Source organism: Leucoraja erinacea, chromosome 26, assembly GCF_028641065.1.
Source record: "Leucoraja erinacea ecotype New England chromosome 26, Leri_hhj_1, whole genome shotgun sequence".
Classification (NCBI taxonomy): Eukaryota; Metazoa; Chordata; class Chondrichthyes; order Rajiformes; family Rajidae; genus Leucoraja; species Leucoraja erinaceus.
Window position 1 is genome coordinate 8,422,078 of NC_073402.1, and position 16,190 is coordinate 8,438,267.

The following is a 16,190-nucleotide window of genomic DNA, read 5'->3' on the forward strand; positions in this document are numbered from 1 at the left end:
TGGACTCCCCCAACATCGGGAGCATGTTTCATAGAAACATAGAAACATAGAAATTAGGTGCAGGAGTAGGCCATTCGGCCCTTCGAGCCTGCACCGCCATTCAATATGATCATGGCTGATCATCCAACTCAGTATCCCGTACCTGCCTTCTCTCCATACCCCCTGATACCCTTAGCCACAAGGACCACATCTAACTCCCTCTTAAATATAGCCAATGAACTGGCCTCAACTACCCTCTGTGGCAGAGAGTTCCAGAGATTCACCCCTCTCTGTGTGAAAAAAGTTCTTCTCATCTCGGTTTTAAAGGATTTCCCCTTTATCCTTAAGCTGTGACCCCTGGTCCTGGACTTCCCCAACATCGTGAACAATCTTCCTGCGTCTAGCCTGTCCAACCCCCTTAAGAATTTTGTAAGTTTCTATAAGATCCCCTCTCAATCTTCTAAATTCTAGAGAGTATAAACCAAGTCTATCCAGTCTTTCTTCATAAGACAGTCCTGACATCCCAGGAATCAGTCTGGTGAACCGTCTCTGCACTCCCTCTATGGCAATATGTCCTTCCTCAGATTTGGAGACCAAAACTGCCGCAATACTCCAGGTGTGGTCTCACCAAGACCCTGTACAACTGCAGTTTTTACCTCTCTGCTCCTATACTCAAATCCTTTTGCAATGAAAGCTAACATACCATTCGCTTTCTTTACTGCCTGCTGCACCTGCATGCCTACCTTCAATGACTGGTGTACCATGACACCCAGGTCTCGCTTCTCCCCCTTTCCCAATCGGCCACCATTTAGATAATAGTCTGCTTTCCCGTTTTTGCCACCAAAATGAATAACCTCACATTTATCCACATTATACTGCATCTGCCAAACATTTGCCCACTCACCCAGCCTATCCAAGTCACCCTGCAGTCTCCTAGCATCCTCCTCACAGCTAACACTGCCCCCCAGCTTAGTGTCATCCGCAAACTTGGAGATATTGCCTTCAATTCCCTCATCCAGATCATTAATATATATTGTAAATAGCTGGGGTCCCAGTACTGAGCCTTGGGGTACCCCACTAGTCACTGCCTGCCATTGTGAAAAGGACCCGTTTACTCCTACTCTTTGCTTCCTGTTTGCCAGCCAGTTCTCTATCCACATCAATACTGAATCCCCAATGCCTTGTGCTTTAAGTTTGTATACTAATCTCTTATGTGGGACCTTGTCGAAAGCCTTCTGGAAGTCCAGATACACCACATCCACTGGTTCTCCCCTATCCACGCTACTAGTTACATCCTCGAAAAATTCTATAAGATTCGTCAGACATGATTTACCTTTCGTAAATCCATGCTGACTTTGTCCAATGATTTCACCACTTTCCAAAATGTGCTGCTATCCCATCTTTAATAACTGACTCTAGCAGTTTCCCCACTACCGATGTTAGACTAACTGGTCTGTAATTCCCCATTTTCTCCCTCCCTCCCTTCTTAAAAAGTGGGGTTACGTTTGCTACCCGCCAATCTTCAGGAACTACTCCAGAATCTAAAGAGTTTTGAAAGATTATTACTAATGCATCCACTATTTCTGGAGCTACTTCCTTAAGTACTCTGGGATGCAGCCTATCTGGCCCTGGGGATTTATCGGCCTTTAATCCATTCAATTTACCCAACACCACTTCCCGGCTAACCTGGATTTCACTCAATTCCTCCAACTCCTTTGACCCGCGGTCCCCTGCTATTTCCGGCAAATTATTTATGTCTTCCTTAGTGAAGAAGGAACCAAAATAGTTATTCAATTGGTCCGCCATATCCTTGTTCCCCATGATCAACTCACCTGTTTCTGACTGCAATGGACCTACATTTGTTTTGACTACTCTCTTTCTTTTCACATATCTATAAAAACTTTTGCAGTCAGTTTTTATGTTCCCTGCCAGTTTTCTTTCATAATCTATGTTTTCCTTTCCTAATTAAGCCCCTCTCCTCAGCTGGTCTTTCAATTTCTCCCAGTCCTCCGGTATGCTGTTTTTTCTGGCTAATTTGTACACATCATCCTTCGCTTTGATACTATCCCTGATTTCCCTTGTTATCCATGGATGTACTACCTTCCCTGATTTATTCTTTTGCCAAACTGGGATGAACAATTTTTGTAGTTCATCCATGCAGTCTTTAAATGTCTTCCATTGCATATCCACCGTCAACCCTTTTAGAATTAATTGCCAGTCAATCTTGGTGACCATTTCGCTGATCTCTTGCCTCTAGCGTGTCCAAGCCCTTAACAATCGCTGCCAAGATGATGCCTCTCCATTCTAGGACATCTGAGATGTCCTCTTTCATTAGTAAACATGGCTTTTCCTCCTGCAGTCATAGATGGATCGCTCACCCATGTCTCCTCGATGGGCCAGTGTTCCCTTCTATCACAGATGGATCGCTCTGTGTCCCATAGTCCTGCTCTTGCTTGTTCCCGCCCCAGATGGAATAACGATCATTTCCTTTCACCTCACCAGCCTCCGCATCCAACATATCTTCTAACATTCCCATCACCTCTATCCTGTCCTGTGCACGGCTGCCCAGCCAGCAGCTGTCTGTCTCTTCATCTTTTTATTTTAGTTAGTTAAGTGTTTTGTTTGGAGGTCTAGACTTTTTTATGTGGGGGGTGGGGGGGAAACTACCTTTCAGGGTCCCTACCTGGTCGGAGAGGCAGCTTTTCTCCGGGCTGCAGCTTCGACCCGTCCTCGCGGCCTACCAGCAGGCCTGGAGCGGCGTTTCCTGTCGGGGACTGCCCAGAACTTCGGCTTCGGCCTATGGGTGAACAGGGTTGGGGACTGGACTTTGTGCCTTCCCTCATGGAGGGAGCCATTGTGGGGGGATGTTCTTTGTGTTTAAGACTCTCATTGGTGTTATGTCTGTATTCTTTTTTTGTGTGCTGCAAAATGGCAAAAAGCATTTCACTTCACTACACCTGGGTGTATGTGAATGTGACTAATAAAATACCTTTGATACTTTGATACCTCCAACGTGATCCCACCGCCAGTCATATCTACCCATCTCCACCAGTTTGTGCCCGTCACAGAGACCACCCCCTCCACAACTACATTGTTCACTCATCCCTTCCCACCCAACGACCCCCTCCTCGCATACTTCCCCCTGGAATGGCAGACGTAATATATTCTCCCTATACCTCCTCTCTCACCTCCATCTAAGGGCACCAGCATTCGATCCAGGTGAGGCAGAGGTTCACATGCATCTCCTCTAACCTCACCTACTATATCTGTTGTTCCCAATGTGGCCTCCTGTACATCGGCGAGACCACACATAGACTTGGTGACCATTTCGCTGATCTCTTGCACTCGGTCCACCAACCCCTGCAGGATCTCCCGGTTGCAAACCATTTTAACTCCCCTTCCCAGTCCCACACTGACCTTTCTGTCCTGGGCCTCCTCCATTTCCAGAGTGAGGCAAATTTGAAGAACAACACCTCACATTTGGATTGGGTAGGAATGTATGTTTCATGAATCAAAGTAGTTGTGGAGGTGTGAACAAAGAATTCTCTAATTGGAGGTAACCTCTCAACCCCTCCCCTTCCTCCCCCACACCCCCTTTCTTTCCCCCTACCCACCCCCCCCCCCCCCCCCCCCCCCCCCCCCCCCCCCCCCCCCCCTTCCTTGTGCCCCACCTAGACTCACACCTATTTCTCCCCTTACCTTCCATCTACATTCCTTCCTCTGGCTTTACAATTCACAACTCTTCAATCCTTTTGTCTCCCATCGTTTTTTTCCATCTCTGGCATTTCTCCAAACATCAACCTCTCAAAAGCTCCCTTGCCTCTGTTCACCTATTACCTGTCATGCTTTGTCCTTCCCCTTCTCTTTTCCAGCTATCCCACACCCCACCCCCCCCACCCTTCACTCAGTGTAAAGAACGGTCCCCACCTGAACGTCATCTATCCATGTTCCCCAGGGATGCTGTCTGACCCGCTGAGTTACTTGTGTCCTTTCCTCTTGTAAATCAACGTCTACAGTCCCTTGTTTCTCGGTCTTAGAGAAGATGGATCAGACCTTGTAGCTGGCAGTAAAACCAATAATACAAATTAGCAAAAATATAACACCTGCATTTAATGTATTTAGCTTTTACCGTCCACAATGTTTGATACAGCACTCCATTATGGCCTCTTGAAATTCTGCACATTCAGCAGTTGCCGGTTATCACTTTATTGCTTCAAAGATTTTCTCCCAATTAACCCCTGGAATGCCCAAGGAACAGCAACCCATCATCCAGAACGGATCAGTTCCAATGTTAGGTCGGAGATACCAGACACTGCACATGTAGGAGGCTTGAGAAGACCACAAAGTGCTGGAAGAACTCAGTAGATCAGGCAGCATCTGAGGAAGGAATGGACAATTGACGTTTCGGATCTGGACCCTTTTTCAGACTGATCTCCAATCATCCCGGCTTTCCAGATTTCTCCCCCTTATGTCAATCTCAAGAACGACCACAAACGCAAAATGTCGTCTGTCTATTCCTTCCGCAGATGCTGCCTGACTTGCTGAGTTTCTCCAGCACTTTGTGTTTTGACCAAGATCCCAGCACCTGCAGTTCCTTGTGTCTCCATTGGAGAGTATTGACCTTCATAAAGTCCCTCTGAATACCATGCCTGGAGACTTACCACCAGTGCAAACAAACTCTGAAGCAGGTGCACAGACTTTACCCAAATTATCGTAATGCCTTCAGTATCTAAAATGCAATTGCACAGAAGCCACTGATTCAGTAAAAGCACGTCTAGATTCAGGATGCGATAAAGCATCGGAACATTTGGAAACTATATGAATGCTCAAAGGTGTCAAGTGTGTGTGTTCATTGTCAGTCTGGTCAGAGATGAAAGCTGTTAATCTCTGTGAATAACTTTATTATTGTTGTTGCAGGAAACCTTCTCTTTGTGTGTGCTTCCTTTGTGTGCTTTGGATGCGTTTTAATTTGGATGGAAGTGATTTAAATGGTATGATTCATCGGCTCATGAATGCAACAGTTCGTAAAGTTTGGCAAATGTTTTGTGATCCTAAACCATTTCATTAATTTGTGTTTTTAAGTTCTCCGAAGGAATATTTTATTTTTCTTAGTTATTTTTGCATTTAAAGTCATGCGAGATATCGTGATTGATTGAAAGATACAGCATGGAAACAGGCCCTTCGGCCCACTGAGGGAAGGGTTTCAGCCCGAAACGTTGCCTATTTCCTTCGCTCCATAGATGCTGCTGCACCCGCTGAGTTCCTCCAGCTTTTTTGTGTACCCTCGTTGACCATCAATCACTTGTTCACACTAGTTCTATATTATCCCACTTTCGCATCCACTCAAGGAGCAATTTTCAGAGGCCAATTAACCTAAAAACCTGCGTGTCTTTCGGATGTGGGAGGAAACTGTAGCACCTGGAGAAAACCAACTCAGTCACAGGGGGAACGTGCAAACTCCACACAGACAGCACCCAAGTTCAGGATCAAATCCACGTTCCTGGCACCGTGAGACAGCAGCTCTACCAGCTGCGTCACTGTGCTATCCTGATGTAAGTGGGTGGTACAGTGATGCAAGGTAAAGTTCTGGCCTTACAGCTCCGGGGACCCGGGTTTGATCCTGACTGCAGGTGTACGGAGTTTGTACGTTTTCCCCGTGACCTGCGTGGGTTTTCTCCGGAAGCTCCGGTTTCCTCCCACACTGCAAAGACATACAGTTTTCTCAGCTACTTGGCTTGGTAAAATTGTAAAAATTATCCTTACAGTATAGGATGGTGTTAGTGTGCGGGGATCACTGGATGGCACGGATTCCATGGCCGAGGGGTCTGTTTCCATGCTGAATATCTAAACTAAACTAAAAAGCTAAAATCTTTCATTGCAGGTAGTGTCAGGCTTTCTTTGTCAACAAGGAACTTCTAGACAGCTGAGAAGGATTATAAGATTTCGGAGATTAGATTTAGCTTTGGAAAAGGTCAGATTTCGAAGTAATTGTTTCAGCGCTAAATGTTTTCCTCCATCTCCAGCTCTTTAAATTACAACAAGTCATGGTGGTTAATTTCCTCCAGCTTTCCTCAGTTATCCACCATAACGCAAGGCAGCTGTAGAAAGTTGCAGCTTACTGCATTTGTTTACAAGCAAGTGATCAGTTGCTCTGAGACAATGTTTTATTCATGTGTCCTTTTGTCAGATTATAAATATTGAACTGAATTAAACGTGGGAGTTTATAAAATACACATTGGTTTTGTATAGTTACAGTTACTGCTACAAGTTATGCAGGAATTTCCAATTCCGGGTAACTAATTAAGAAATGATAAATATTTAAAAACCAGATTTAACATGTTGGAATAGTTGATGGTTTTACTCATTCTTAAGTTGAGAAAAAAATGATTTAAAAATTGCAAAATTAATGTTTTTCTTTGGTGACAAATTAACTTCTAAACAGGGCCACGACAAATATCGTTTTATCTATTAAAGGTCGTAAGGCATTAATGAACTGGAAACACAAGAGGTGTGGCAATAGAACTGCTCTACAGGTGTCATATGACAAGGCAATTTGTATTGAAGAAGTTTCTGTCAAGAGTTTTGGTCTAAACACATGCTGGATTGTACATTGTTTTCCAAAACAAGTTCCAGCAAGAAAATTATCAAGTTTTGATCAGAAAAGAGAGTGTCATTCAAAGAGTTACTGTACACGAAAGAATGGAGTTTCAACTGAATTGCGCCAAAACCAGGAAGTTTTTATATTTGGAAAGACACGTCATGGATGTTCCTTTCCTATCCGGTGTGTGGTTCCTTTCCTCTGTGGTCTGTTTCCCACAATATTCCGGCAGCTGGTGTGGAGAATGAAGGCAAGCGATCAAGGTCAACAAACAGAGGAAACGTGGAAAGAGAAAAATATGCAATGCAAAGCCCAGAGTAGAACCTCGTGACAGGGACACTCAAAAAAGGCATCTCCTCCAAGAAACACTTTGATCAGGACAACCTACATTTTGATCAGGATATCTCAATAGAATGAAAAGATTAAAAAAGAAATCAGGAGAAGTGTAAAGGGCCTGTCCGACTTACGCAATTTTTATTCGCCGACTTGCTGGCACCCATCGTAGACGCATTCGGCGAAAAATGTCAAAATGTTTAAAATCCAGCGGCGACCAGACAAAGCGCACCTACACACGACCATACAGGCGTCACCCCCGCTTCGCCCAAAGAGTCGTACCTTGTTCTGGTCGCCACTGGATGTTCAACACGTTGAACATTTTCTGCGACCTGCTGCGACTATGACGGGAGCCGGCAAGTCGCCGAAAATAAAAAACGCGTTAAGTGGGACAGGCCTTTAAAGGTTAGAATTATTGCACATGTTGATCAAACTAGGCAGTTACGGATGTCGGCACCATACTTCATTGTTGCCCGAGTACTTGACTTAATCGTCGTAACAATTCCAGTGTGTAATTTAGGGTGCCTGATTATGAAGCTGGAGGTAACAGCACAAAACCCAGATACGCCTAAATTGGCCAATGAAAACACGAGTTATAACTAATAATATCAAGTTCAAGTTCAAGTTACATTTATTGTCACAGAAGGGTCTCAACCTGAAACGTCACCCATAGATGCTCTCACCCGCTGAGTTTCTCCGGCATTTTTGTCTACCTTCGATTTTTCCAGCATCTGCAGTTCTTTCTTAAACATGTTCCGATTGGTACAGTGAGATTTGAGATACCATACAGCCACGAATAAAAAAAAGAAACACAGTACACGATAGAATTTAACATGCTTTCACGTTCTCAAGGTGGAGAAAATTATAAAATTAGGTACGAGATGAAAGTGTTGAATAGGTAGATCATAGATTTATTCTATCTCTTTTTACAATCTATCTCTGTCCCGCCCTCTCTCCTGACATCAGTCTGAATAAGGGTCACGACCCAAAACGTCACCCATTCCTTTTACTCCAGAGGTGCTGCTTGTCCTGCTGAGTCACTCCAGCATTTTGTATCTATTATAGATTTAAACATACAGAGGGTCAGGCAGCATCTGTGGAGGGAATGGACGGGTGACTATTCGGGTTGGGACCCTTCTTCAGATTGATTGTAGTAAGGGGAGGAAAAGTGGAAAAGAGAGACGAGGGCAGGGAAAAGCCTCACAAATAATACTCCTGCTACCCCCTATCCCTTCCCTGTGCCCACACTACTCGCCCCTCTTGTGCACACCCATTTTTGCCACCACCCTTCCACATTTTCTCCCACCTCTTTACCTACACATCATCCTCTTCTCTCCTTATCCTTATGTTTCAATTCCACTTCCAGCCTTCGATACTTACACCACTCATCCGCCAATCAAACTCCCCTCACCTGTACGCCTCCTACGATCGGTCTGAACAATGGCCCAGACCCAAAACACTGCCTATCCATTCCTTCCACAGATGATGCCTGACCCTCTGAGCTACTCCAGTACTTTGTGTGTTTCACTCAAAATTGCAGCATCTGCAGTTCTTTGTGTGTAGTTTATACATTAATTGGTAGTGGTTAGAAAAGTTAATGTATTCATTGTATTGGAATATTATCTACACAAGGTAATAGTATTGATCAAGGTGTTGCCAGTGAAATAAAGAGCACGTCATATCCCTCTGGGTATGTGTGATAAACACCTCGTGCTAGCTGGGATACAGCTAAAGAAAAACACAGCTGTGTTTTAGACAGTTAAGGAGTTCAAGTCAATGGTGCCCAGAGTGAGATTAGTTTCACGCAGAGAAAACCTGAGGAAAGCAGAGCAGAGGAAAGGTGGCAACCACAGAACCTAATCAAAGAGAACAGTTTCATTTGTGAGTATAGCCCCCGTCCCACTTTCCTGAGTTACTCACGAATACCGAGTACCTACGAACGGCTATTACCGTAATTCTCCGAGTTCGAATCAAGGGGAAAACACGGGAGAGTTCGTGAGTAACTCGGAAAAGTGGGACAGGGGCTTTATGGGTAGAAGTGATAGGACAGGGAGGGTCTGCCAAGCCCCTGAAATGGGATAAGTTTGTTTGTACATGTGGGGTAAAAGACAGACCTTTAACCAAGAGTTCCTGAAGGAGGAATTACAACGCTACCTGCCCTCAGCTGAGCACCTTGAATATCTTGGAAAGAATTTTAATTGAATCTTTGAATGGTGAAAAGGCCCTACCTAATCAGTGCCAACGTATCTCACTCTTTCACTGTTTGTTTGAAGTATCACAGCAGATAATATATCTGGCTTGTGTTATTGTACGATGGCAAACAATGTCATTCTTTGTGAACCAATAAATCAGCTCTGCTTTTTGACGTTTCGTGTGACCTTTGAAGATAGTTGGAACTTTTCGTGATCAAATCCATCACTCACCCTGACAACTGCCTGAAAGGGAACTGGACATGAAAGCGAGTCAAATAGCTTGGGAACGCAGAACTGCGCCGTCATTACAGATATTGATCTCCTTGTAATGTCATCCTACCTCACCTCTGCTGTTGAAATCCACAAAGTATCTCTGTTAACCACGGACTTGTGCAGTCCTCCCAATCACCCCTTCTGTGCTGCCGTGTCCTCATTTGCAACATCTTGAAGCCTGTGCTGACACATCTGTGTCTGTAGGGTCCCCGCCCGAAACAGCACCCATTCCTTCTCTCAAGAGATGCTGCCTGTCCTGCTGAGTTACTCCAGCATGTTGTGTCTATCTGACACACCTACAGTTGTATACCATTAAAGCAACACCTACTTTACATAATAACACAGAGAAATACCTTTTGCAAAAAAGTGGTGAAACTGCTGGTCCATCACAGGTACTGACCTTTCCACTATCGATGGGATCTACAGGAGTCCCTGCCTCAAAAAGGCAGCCAGCATCATCAGAGACCCACACCACCCTGACCACACTCTCATTTCACCCCTGCCATCAGGAAGACGTTACAGGAGTCTGAAAACTGTCACATCCGGGTTCAGGAGCAGCTTTTTCCCAGCAACCATCAAGCAATTAAAAACTACAACCTCCAAATAAGCTTCAAACGACTTTAGAAGGATGAGAGGCGACATTATTGAAACATATAAGATTATTAAGGGTTTGGACACACTAGAGGCAGGAAACATGTTCGCGATGTTGGGGGAGTCCAGAACCGGAGGCCACAGTTTAAGAATAAGGGGTAAGCCATTTAGAACGGAGATAAGGAAACATTTTTTCTCACTCAGACTTGCGCGTCTGGGGAGGCCGGTTCTCTGGATACTTTCAAGAGAGAGCTAGATAGGACTCTTAAAGATAGCGGAGTCAGGGGATTATGGGGAAAGGCAGGAACGGGGTACTGATTGGGAATGATCAGCCATGATCACATTGAATTGCGGTGCTGGCTTGAAGGGGCGAATGGCCTACTCCTGCACTTGTTGTCTATTGTTTATAGACATGGGAGGCATTTTGACTTTGCACTAATTTTGCTATTTATACGAATCCTGAACCGACTTTTGCTGTTTATTATGGTGTTTACAGAGTACTACGTTAGCATATATGTTATGTTGCTGCTAGTATGAATTCCCTCTTTTCCAGCTTCTTCCCCCTCCTCCACAATTCGTCAAACGGAGCCTGGGTCGACGGAGCCCGTGGTCACAGTCTGCATCGAATGGAGTCGGAGGTAGTGCCGCAGGGAACAAAGAAGCACCCAGTGTGGGGGAACCACTGTGAGGGGGGAGGGGAGAACAAAGGAGGACCTGCCATGGATACGTTCTAAGCCCTTTACGTGGCAACTATTTGCATACCTTTAGCAAAGAATTTCATTGTGACATGCCACATGTGACAATAAAGTATTCAAATAATAAAGTATTCAAATCCACACGAAACATCACCTATCCATGTTTTCCAGAGTTGTTGCCTAACCTGCTGAGTTACTCCAGCACTTTGTGTGCTTTTGTTTAAGAACTTCATTCTTGCTTTTTGGGACAGGGGCTAGTAGAATCAAGGGATATGGGGAGAAGGCAGGCACGGGTTATTGATTGGGGACGATCAGCCATGATCACAATGAATGGCGGTGCTGGCTCGAAGGGCCGAATGGCCTCCTCCTGCACCTATTTTCTATATGGGAATAAAATATCCCTGACTCTGGACTCTCTCCCCCTCCACCTTCGCTCTGGCTTTTGACTGCACTCCTCGTCTCTCCTCATTTGACACCCTTATGTCTAGAACTCTAGCATTGGTCTCTAACGACACACATCTGCCTATCAACCCCTCCTCACCTGTACCCACCTATCACTTGTCAGGCTTTCTCCTACCCCCCCCCCCCCCCAATCACTTTTACTTCCCCCACCCCCCCCCAATCAGTCTGAAGCGTCCCGACCCAAAACATTTTCTGAGCATTCTGCATTCTCTCCACAGATGCAACCTGACCCGCTGATTTCCTTCAACACTGTGTGTTTTGCTCAAAATTCCAGCATCTGCGGTTCGTTGAGTCTCCACCTTCTTTACAGAATTATTTGTCCTTTTTCCAAATCCCCCACAATCATGTGCTTCCAGATCTCTGGTCCTACAACCAGCCAACGTATTTGCAATTCTTAATTCTGGCTTCCACACATTCCCAGATATAATTGCTCCGTTTTGGACAGCGATGAATGACCAGTGAGATTCAAAACACTGGAATTCTCCTCTTAAAGAGCCCCCAAATTTATTTCCTACTTTAAGATGTCCTTTGGTTACCTGCAGCCAATATGCCAACCTCAAAGCTGCAACACGAGGGAAGGGGGGGGGGGGGGAAGAAGGTGGAGGCATTTGGTGCTGTTCACCTTTCTGCTGCAGCGTTCCTACAGACTACCTCATGGTGGTATCACCCTTTGCACAGCAGTGACTGGGGACTCTACCATCCCCTCCCCTCTATAACAATTATGCAGAGTAGCCAAGGTTGTGGAGAGAGGAGCATTTGCCACCTCCATCTCACGGTAAGCTACAGCCACAAAAATAATGCTTCTTTGCTTCAATATATGTTGTGCAAAACATATCGTAATGAGGCATGAGGCAGCACGTTGGGAGTACCTGATAGAACACAAACAAACCTGTACGAGAGGCAATTGACAGAGCATGCAACATCCAGAAAACCAATGATAGAGCATCTACCAGTCAAAGGAGCAATTAGTGGAACACTGGCCTGAAGGAGAGGTAATAGAAAATATGCCAAATGGTAGAGTTGTGGCCAGGAAGAGGGGCTACTGGCAGAACATGGGGCAATGGCACGGGGATCTGGATCCGCAAGGGGGCATTTGGAAAAAGTCTTACAAGAGGGGCATTTGGTAGCAATAAGAGGGGAGCGGTTAGAATTTGTAGCATAAAGAGGGGCGGTTGAACGTGGGGTATGGAGCAGATAGAATATGTGGCTTGAGTGAAACTTGTTCAAGTAAGAGTAACAACTTGAAGGGGTATCCCTAACCCTAATGCAACTGACAGGACAGGTGAGGTGAGGACAGGACAGGTGAGGCGAGGACAGGTGAGGACAGGACACTGACCTGCGTTGTAGAAGCAGTCCAGAGTTCCCGTCTCGCCCAGCACCAGGCGGCTGATGGGCACAGTGTCGAGCACGGCGCCGGCATCCACACACGCCTCCCGGAGGCAGCGCAGGTGGAGGCTTTCCTCGGACTGCGGGCTCGCCGTCTCGCTGACCACATAGACGGCTTGGACCGCCCGGCTGCGGACCTTGGGGGCGGGCAGGGCGCAGCGGCTAATGTCGATGGCCAGCGGGTCCTGCCAGTAGCTGCCGGCGGACACCGACTGCTCCCGGCCGGCCGGGATCGCACCCGGGTCGGCGCTGCCCCGCCGGCTGGAGCCCCGCTGCTCGCCGCTCATCGCCGCCACTCTCAGCAACTCGGTGCTGCCCGCACTGCACTACCCCTCTCTCTCTCCCTCCTCACACTCTCTCTCCCTCTCTCTATCTCCCTCCCTCCTTCCACTCTTCCCTCCCTCCTCCCACTGTCCCAAGCGCGCCTCTTGCACCGCCTCCTGTCCCGGGAGGGGAAGGCAGCGGGAGACTTGGCCGCACCTCTCTCTCTCTCTCTCAACGCACCGTGCACCCTCACTCCCAGCACTTCAACCCACTGCATCCTCTACTCCGTATCTTCCCTCAATCCCTTCTCCACCCCCATCCCATCCCCTCCCCCGATAGCCCACCCAGTGCCACGGACCCCATCATCAACCCTTCCTCCCTTAATGCACCCCAACACCTCCCCTCAACCGGATCGGTCAAAGTCTGCCTGGATTTATGAAGGGGAAATCATGCTTGACTAATCTGCTGGAACTTTTTGACGATGCAACAAGTAGAATGGATAAGAGCGAGCTAGTGGATGTGATGTATCTGGACTTTCAAAAACCTTTTGACAAGGTCCCACACAAGAGATAAGTGTGCAAAAGTAGAGCACATGGTATTTGGGGTAGGGTTTGATCAGGCACCTGCAGTGAGTAATTAATCAGTGTAAGCAGTCAGTCAGCTTTTAAAAAATCTGCAAAACTGCGCATGCGCAGATTGTTCTCTCCGATCGGCAGTCAGTCAACTTTTATAAAGTAATTTGACAGGAAGCTGGGAGGCAGTTTTTTTACTAGGAAGAAAATTGATAGTGAGGTAAAACTAAAATTATATAACCAGGAATTGGAGAGAGTAAAATACTATAAATTTTTAGGTTTATGGTTTGATGAGAGGATTACATGGATGGTTCATATTCAGAAAGTAGTGGACAAATGTAAGAAGATACTTAATGTAGAAACATAGAAACATAGAAATTAGGTGCAGGAGTAGGCCATTCGGCCCTTCGAGCCTGCACCGCCATTCAATATGATCATGGCTGATCCTCCAACTCAGTATCCCGTACCTGCCTTCTCTCCATACCCCCTGATCCCCTTAGCCACAAGGGCCACATCTAACTCCCTCTTAAATATAGCCAATGAACTGGCCTCAACTACCCTCTGTGGCAGGCAGAGAGTTCCAGAGATTCACCACTCTCTGCGTGAAAAAAGTTCTTCTCATCTCGGTTTTAAAGGATTTCCCCCTTATCCTTAAGCTGTGACCCCTTGTCCTGGACTTCCCCAACATCGGGAACAATCTTCCTGCATCTAGCCTGTCCAACCCCTTAAGAATTTTGTAAGTTTCTATAAGACATGTAGTCTTGTAGAAACTTATAGCTGTTAATGTAATGAGATGTAATGAGATGTTTAGTTGGATGTGATTGGGGGGCAGATAGAACAGCTTTGAAGGCTATATACACTGGGTTAATTAGATCTGTGTTAGATTATGGTTGTGTGGTGTATGGGTTCGCATCAAGTACTTCTGACCACGACAAAGTGATAGAAGAAAAAAACATATTATACTACTCTTTCCATGTAAAATGATAGAAGACACTACATTGACATGATCCTCAGTTTGAGGAGCGATTAAATAAGTTGAGCTTAAATTACACTGTAATAGGAGAATATTCCACATCTCTAGTAAGTTACAAGATCTTCAATTGCACTTCTTGTAACTTTTGCTTTTTGTTCAAATGATTCAATCATTTCAGAGACTTGTTTCTTCGTGATATTCTTTACTCTTTCCTTGTCCAGCTTGAGGAACTCTTCAGCTGTTAGATGCTCAAACTCCTTCTTCAGTGCAATGAAAGCACACTTTGGTGAGTGATTTTTATGTCCAACTAAAGGTTCATCTTCAGGTTCCCAACCTCCCAGCTCTTTGTAACAAAAGAAGCACTGAGCAACATCAGGACACTTGGGGTGTGAATAAACCCTGCTGCAGCCATATTCTCGGGCATGCAGCCACAGCCGGCGAGGAAGGGCCAGTTCTTGAAAGTGTTCAGCCGCTCCTGGAAGAAATAGTACTTGCGGTGCTGCTGCAGGTAGACCTCCATCGCGGGGCCTCTCCCCGTCCGCCCGCCCAGGCTGCCGATTCAAACCGTCTTTCTCTTAAGAAAATAGACAACATTCAATATCAGGCATTGAGAATATGTACAGGTGCAATAAAAACAACTCCAACAGCAGCATTACAGGTTGAAATGGGGGAGATGCCTCTAGAGATGAGAAGGATACAGCTTTCATTGAATTACTGGATTAACCTACAGGGCCACAGTCAAGAACACCCAGCACAAGTTACTGTCAAACCATGCTGGGAAAAGGAGAGAAGGGAAACAAAACGTTTTGGATGAACAGTGACCCAGAGAGCATTACAAATCAGCATAGCACAATTAAATGTGGTTCCAACGGTTCCATTACCTTCAATTCCACCTTGGATACTTCCAGATGCAACAGTAGACTTTACAATATTAGATCAGAAAAACAAGGATAAACAGCATATGTATAATTCAGTTATCATACAGGAATACATTGACGTATACTATTCAAATGATGGGGCTTACAGCCATATTTTTATGGGTACCAGCACACATTGGCATTAGAGGAAACGAAATGGCAGATAAGGTAGCAAAAGAGGTAACAAAAAGAAGTAAAATTGATTTAAGTATTAACATAGGTAAAACTGAAATCAAAGACATTATTAAGCAAAGACTGAAGGAAAGATGGCAAAAGCAATGGGAGGAAGAGCGGAAAGGACGGTGGTTCTACAGAGTCCAGAGGAAAGTGGGAGAGATGAGGTGTGCAGGAAAGAACAGAGAAGAGGAGACAGTGATTTCAAGAATTAGATTTGGACACAATGGTCTGAACAGTACACTTTTTGTAATAGGCAAGCATAATACAGGTAGATGTGAATACTGTGGGCAAGAGGAAACGATAGAGCATGTTATTGTACATTGTGAGAGGTATGGGGAGGAGAGAGAATGGATGAGTGAGCAGTTCAGAAAAGAAGGAGTACAATTTGATTTGGTAGATATTTTGCAAGGGAGTTCAAATAAGTGCTATCAAATCCTGTTGCTTTTTCTTAGGGTAACCAATTTGTTCGGAAGGATATAGGATGTTAGTGTATGTAATGGTGTTGTTTGATCCACACTCCATGCCAGTTGGTGGCGGTAATGCACCAAAAAAGTTGTTTGCCAACCGCCAAAAAACACTATATAGAAGAAAGAAGAAGAAGCTGGGGGGCAGTGTTAGCTGTGAGGAGGATGCTAGGGGGCTGCAAGGTGACTTTGATAGGCTGGGTGAGTGGGCAAATGCATGGCAGAGGCAGTATAATGTGGATAAATGTGAGGTTATCCACTTTGGTGGCAAAAACAGGAAAGTAGACTATTATCTGAATGGTGGCCGATTAGGA

The 16,190-nt window shown here is 45.5% G+C and overlaps 2 protein-coding genes across 2 annotated transcripts in view; both read right to left on the minus strand.

Moving 5' to 3' along the window:
- si:ch211-1i11.3 (mitogen-activated protein kinase kinase kinase 5) overlaps positions 1-13,020 on the minus strand; it is a 125,053-nt gene extending 112,033 nt beyond the window's left edge. Inside the window, 1 exon segment of the mRNA XM_055656092.1 lies at positions 12,460-13,020. Within this exon segment, the coding sequence (XP_055512067.1) occupies positions 12,460-12,796 (337 nt within the window). The 5' untranslated portion in view covers positions 12,797-13,020.
- Positions 13,021-14,331: 1,311 nt separating this feature from the next.
- LOC129709585 (baculoviral IAP repeat-containing protein 5-like) lies at positions 14,332-14,887 on the minus strand. Its single transcript, XM_055656035.1, is given in 2 exon segments — positions 14,332-14,697; positions 14,700-14,887. Coding segments are annotated over 2 exon segments (414 nt in total). The 5' UTR covers positions 14,839-14,887; the 3' UTR covers positions 14,332-14,422.
- Between the last annotated feature and the right edge of the window lie 1,303 nt (positions 14,888-16,190).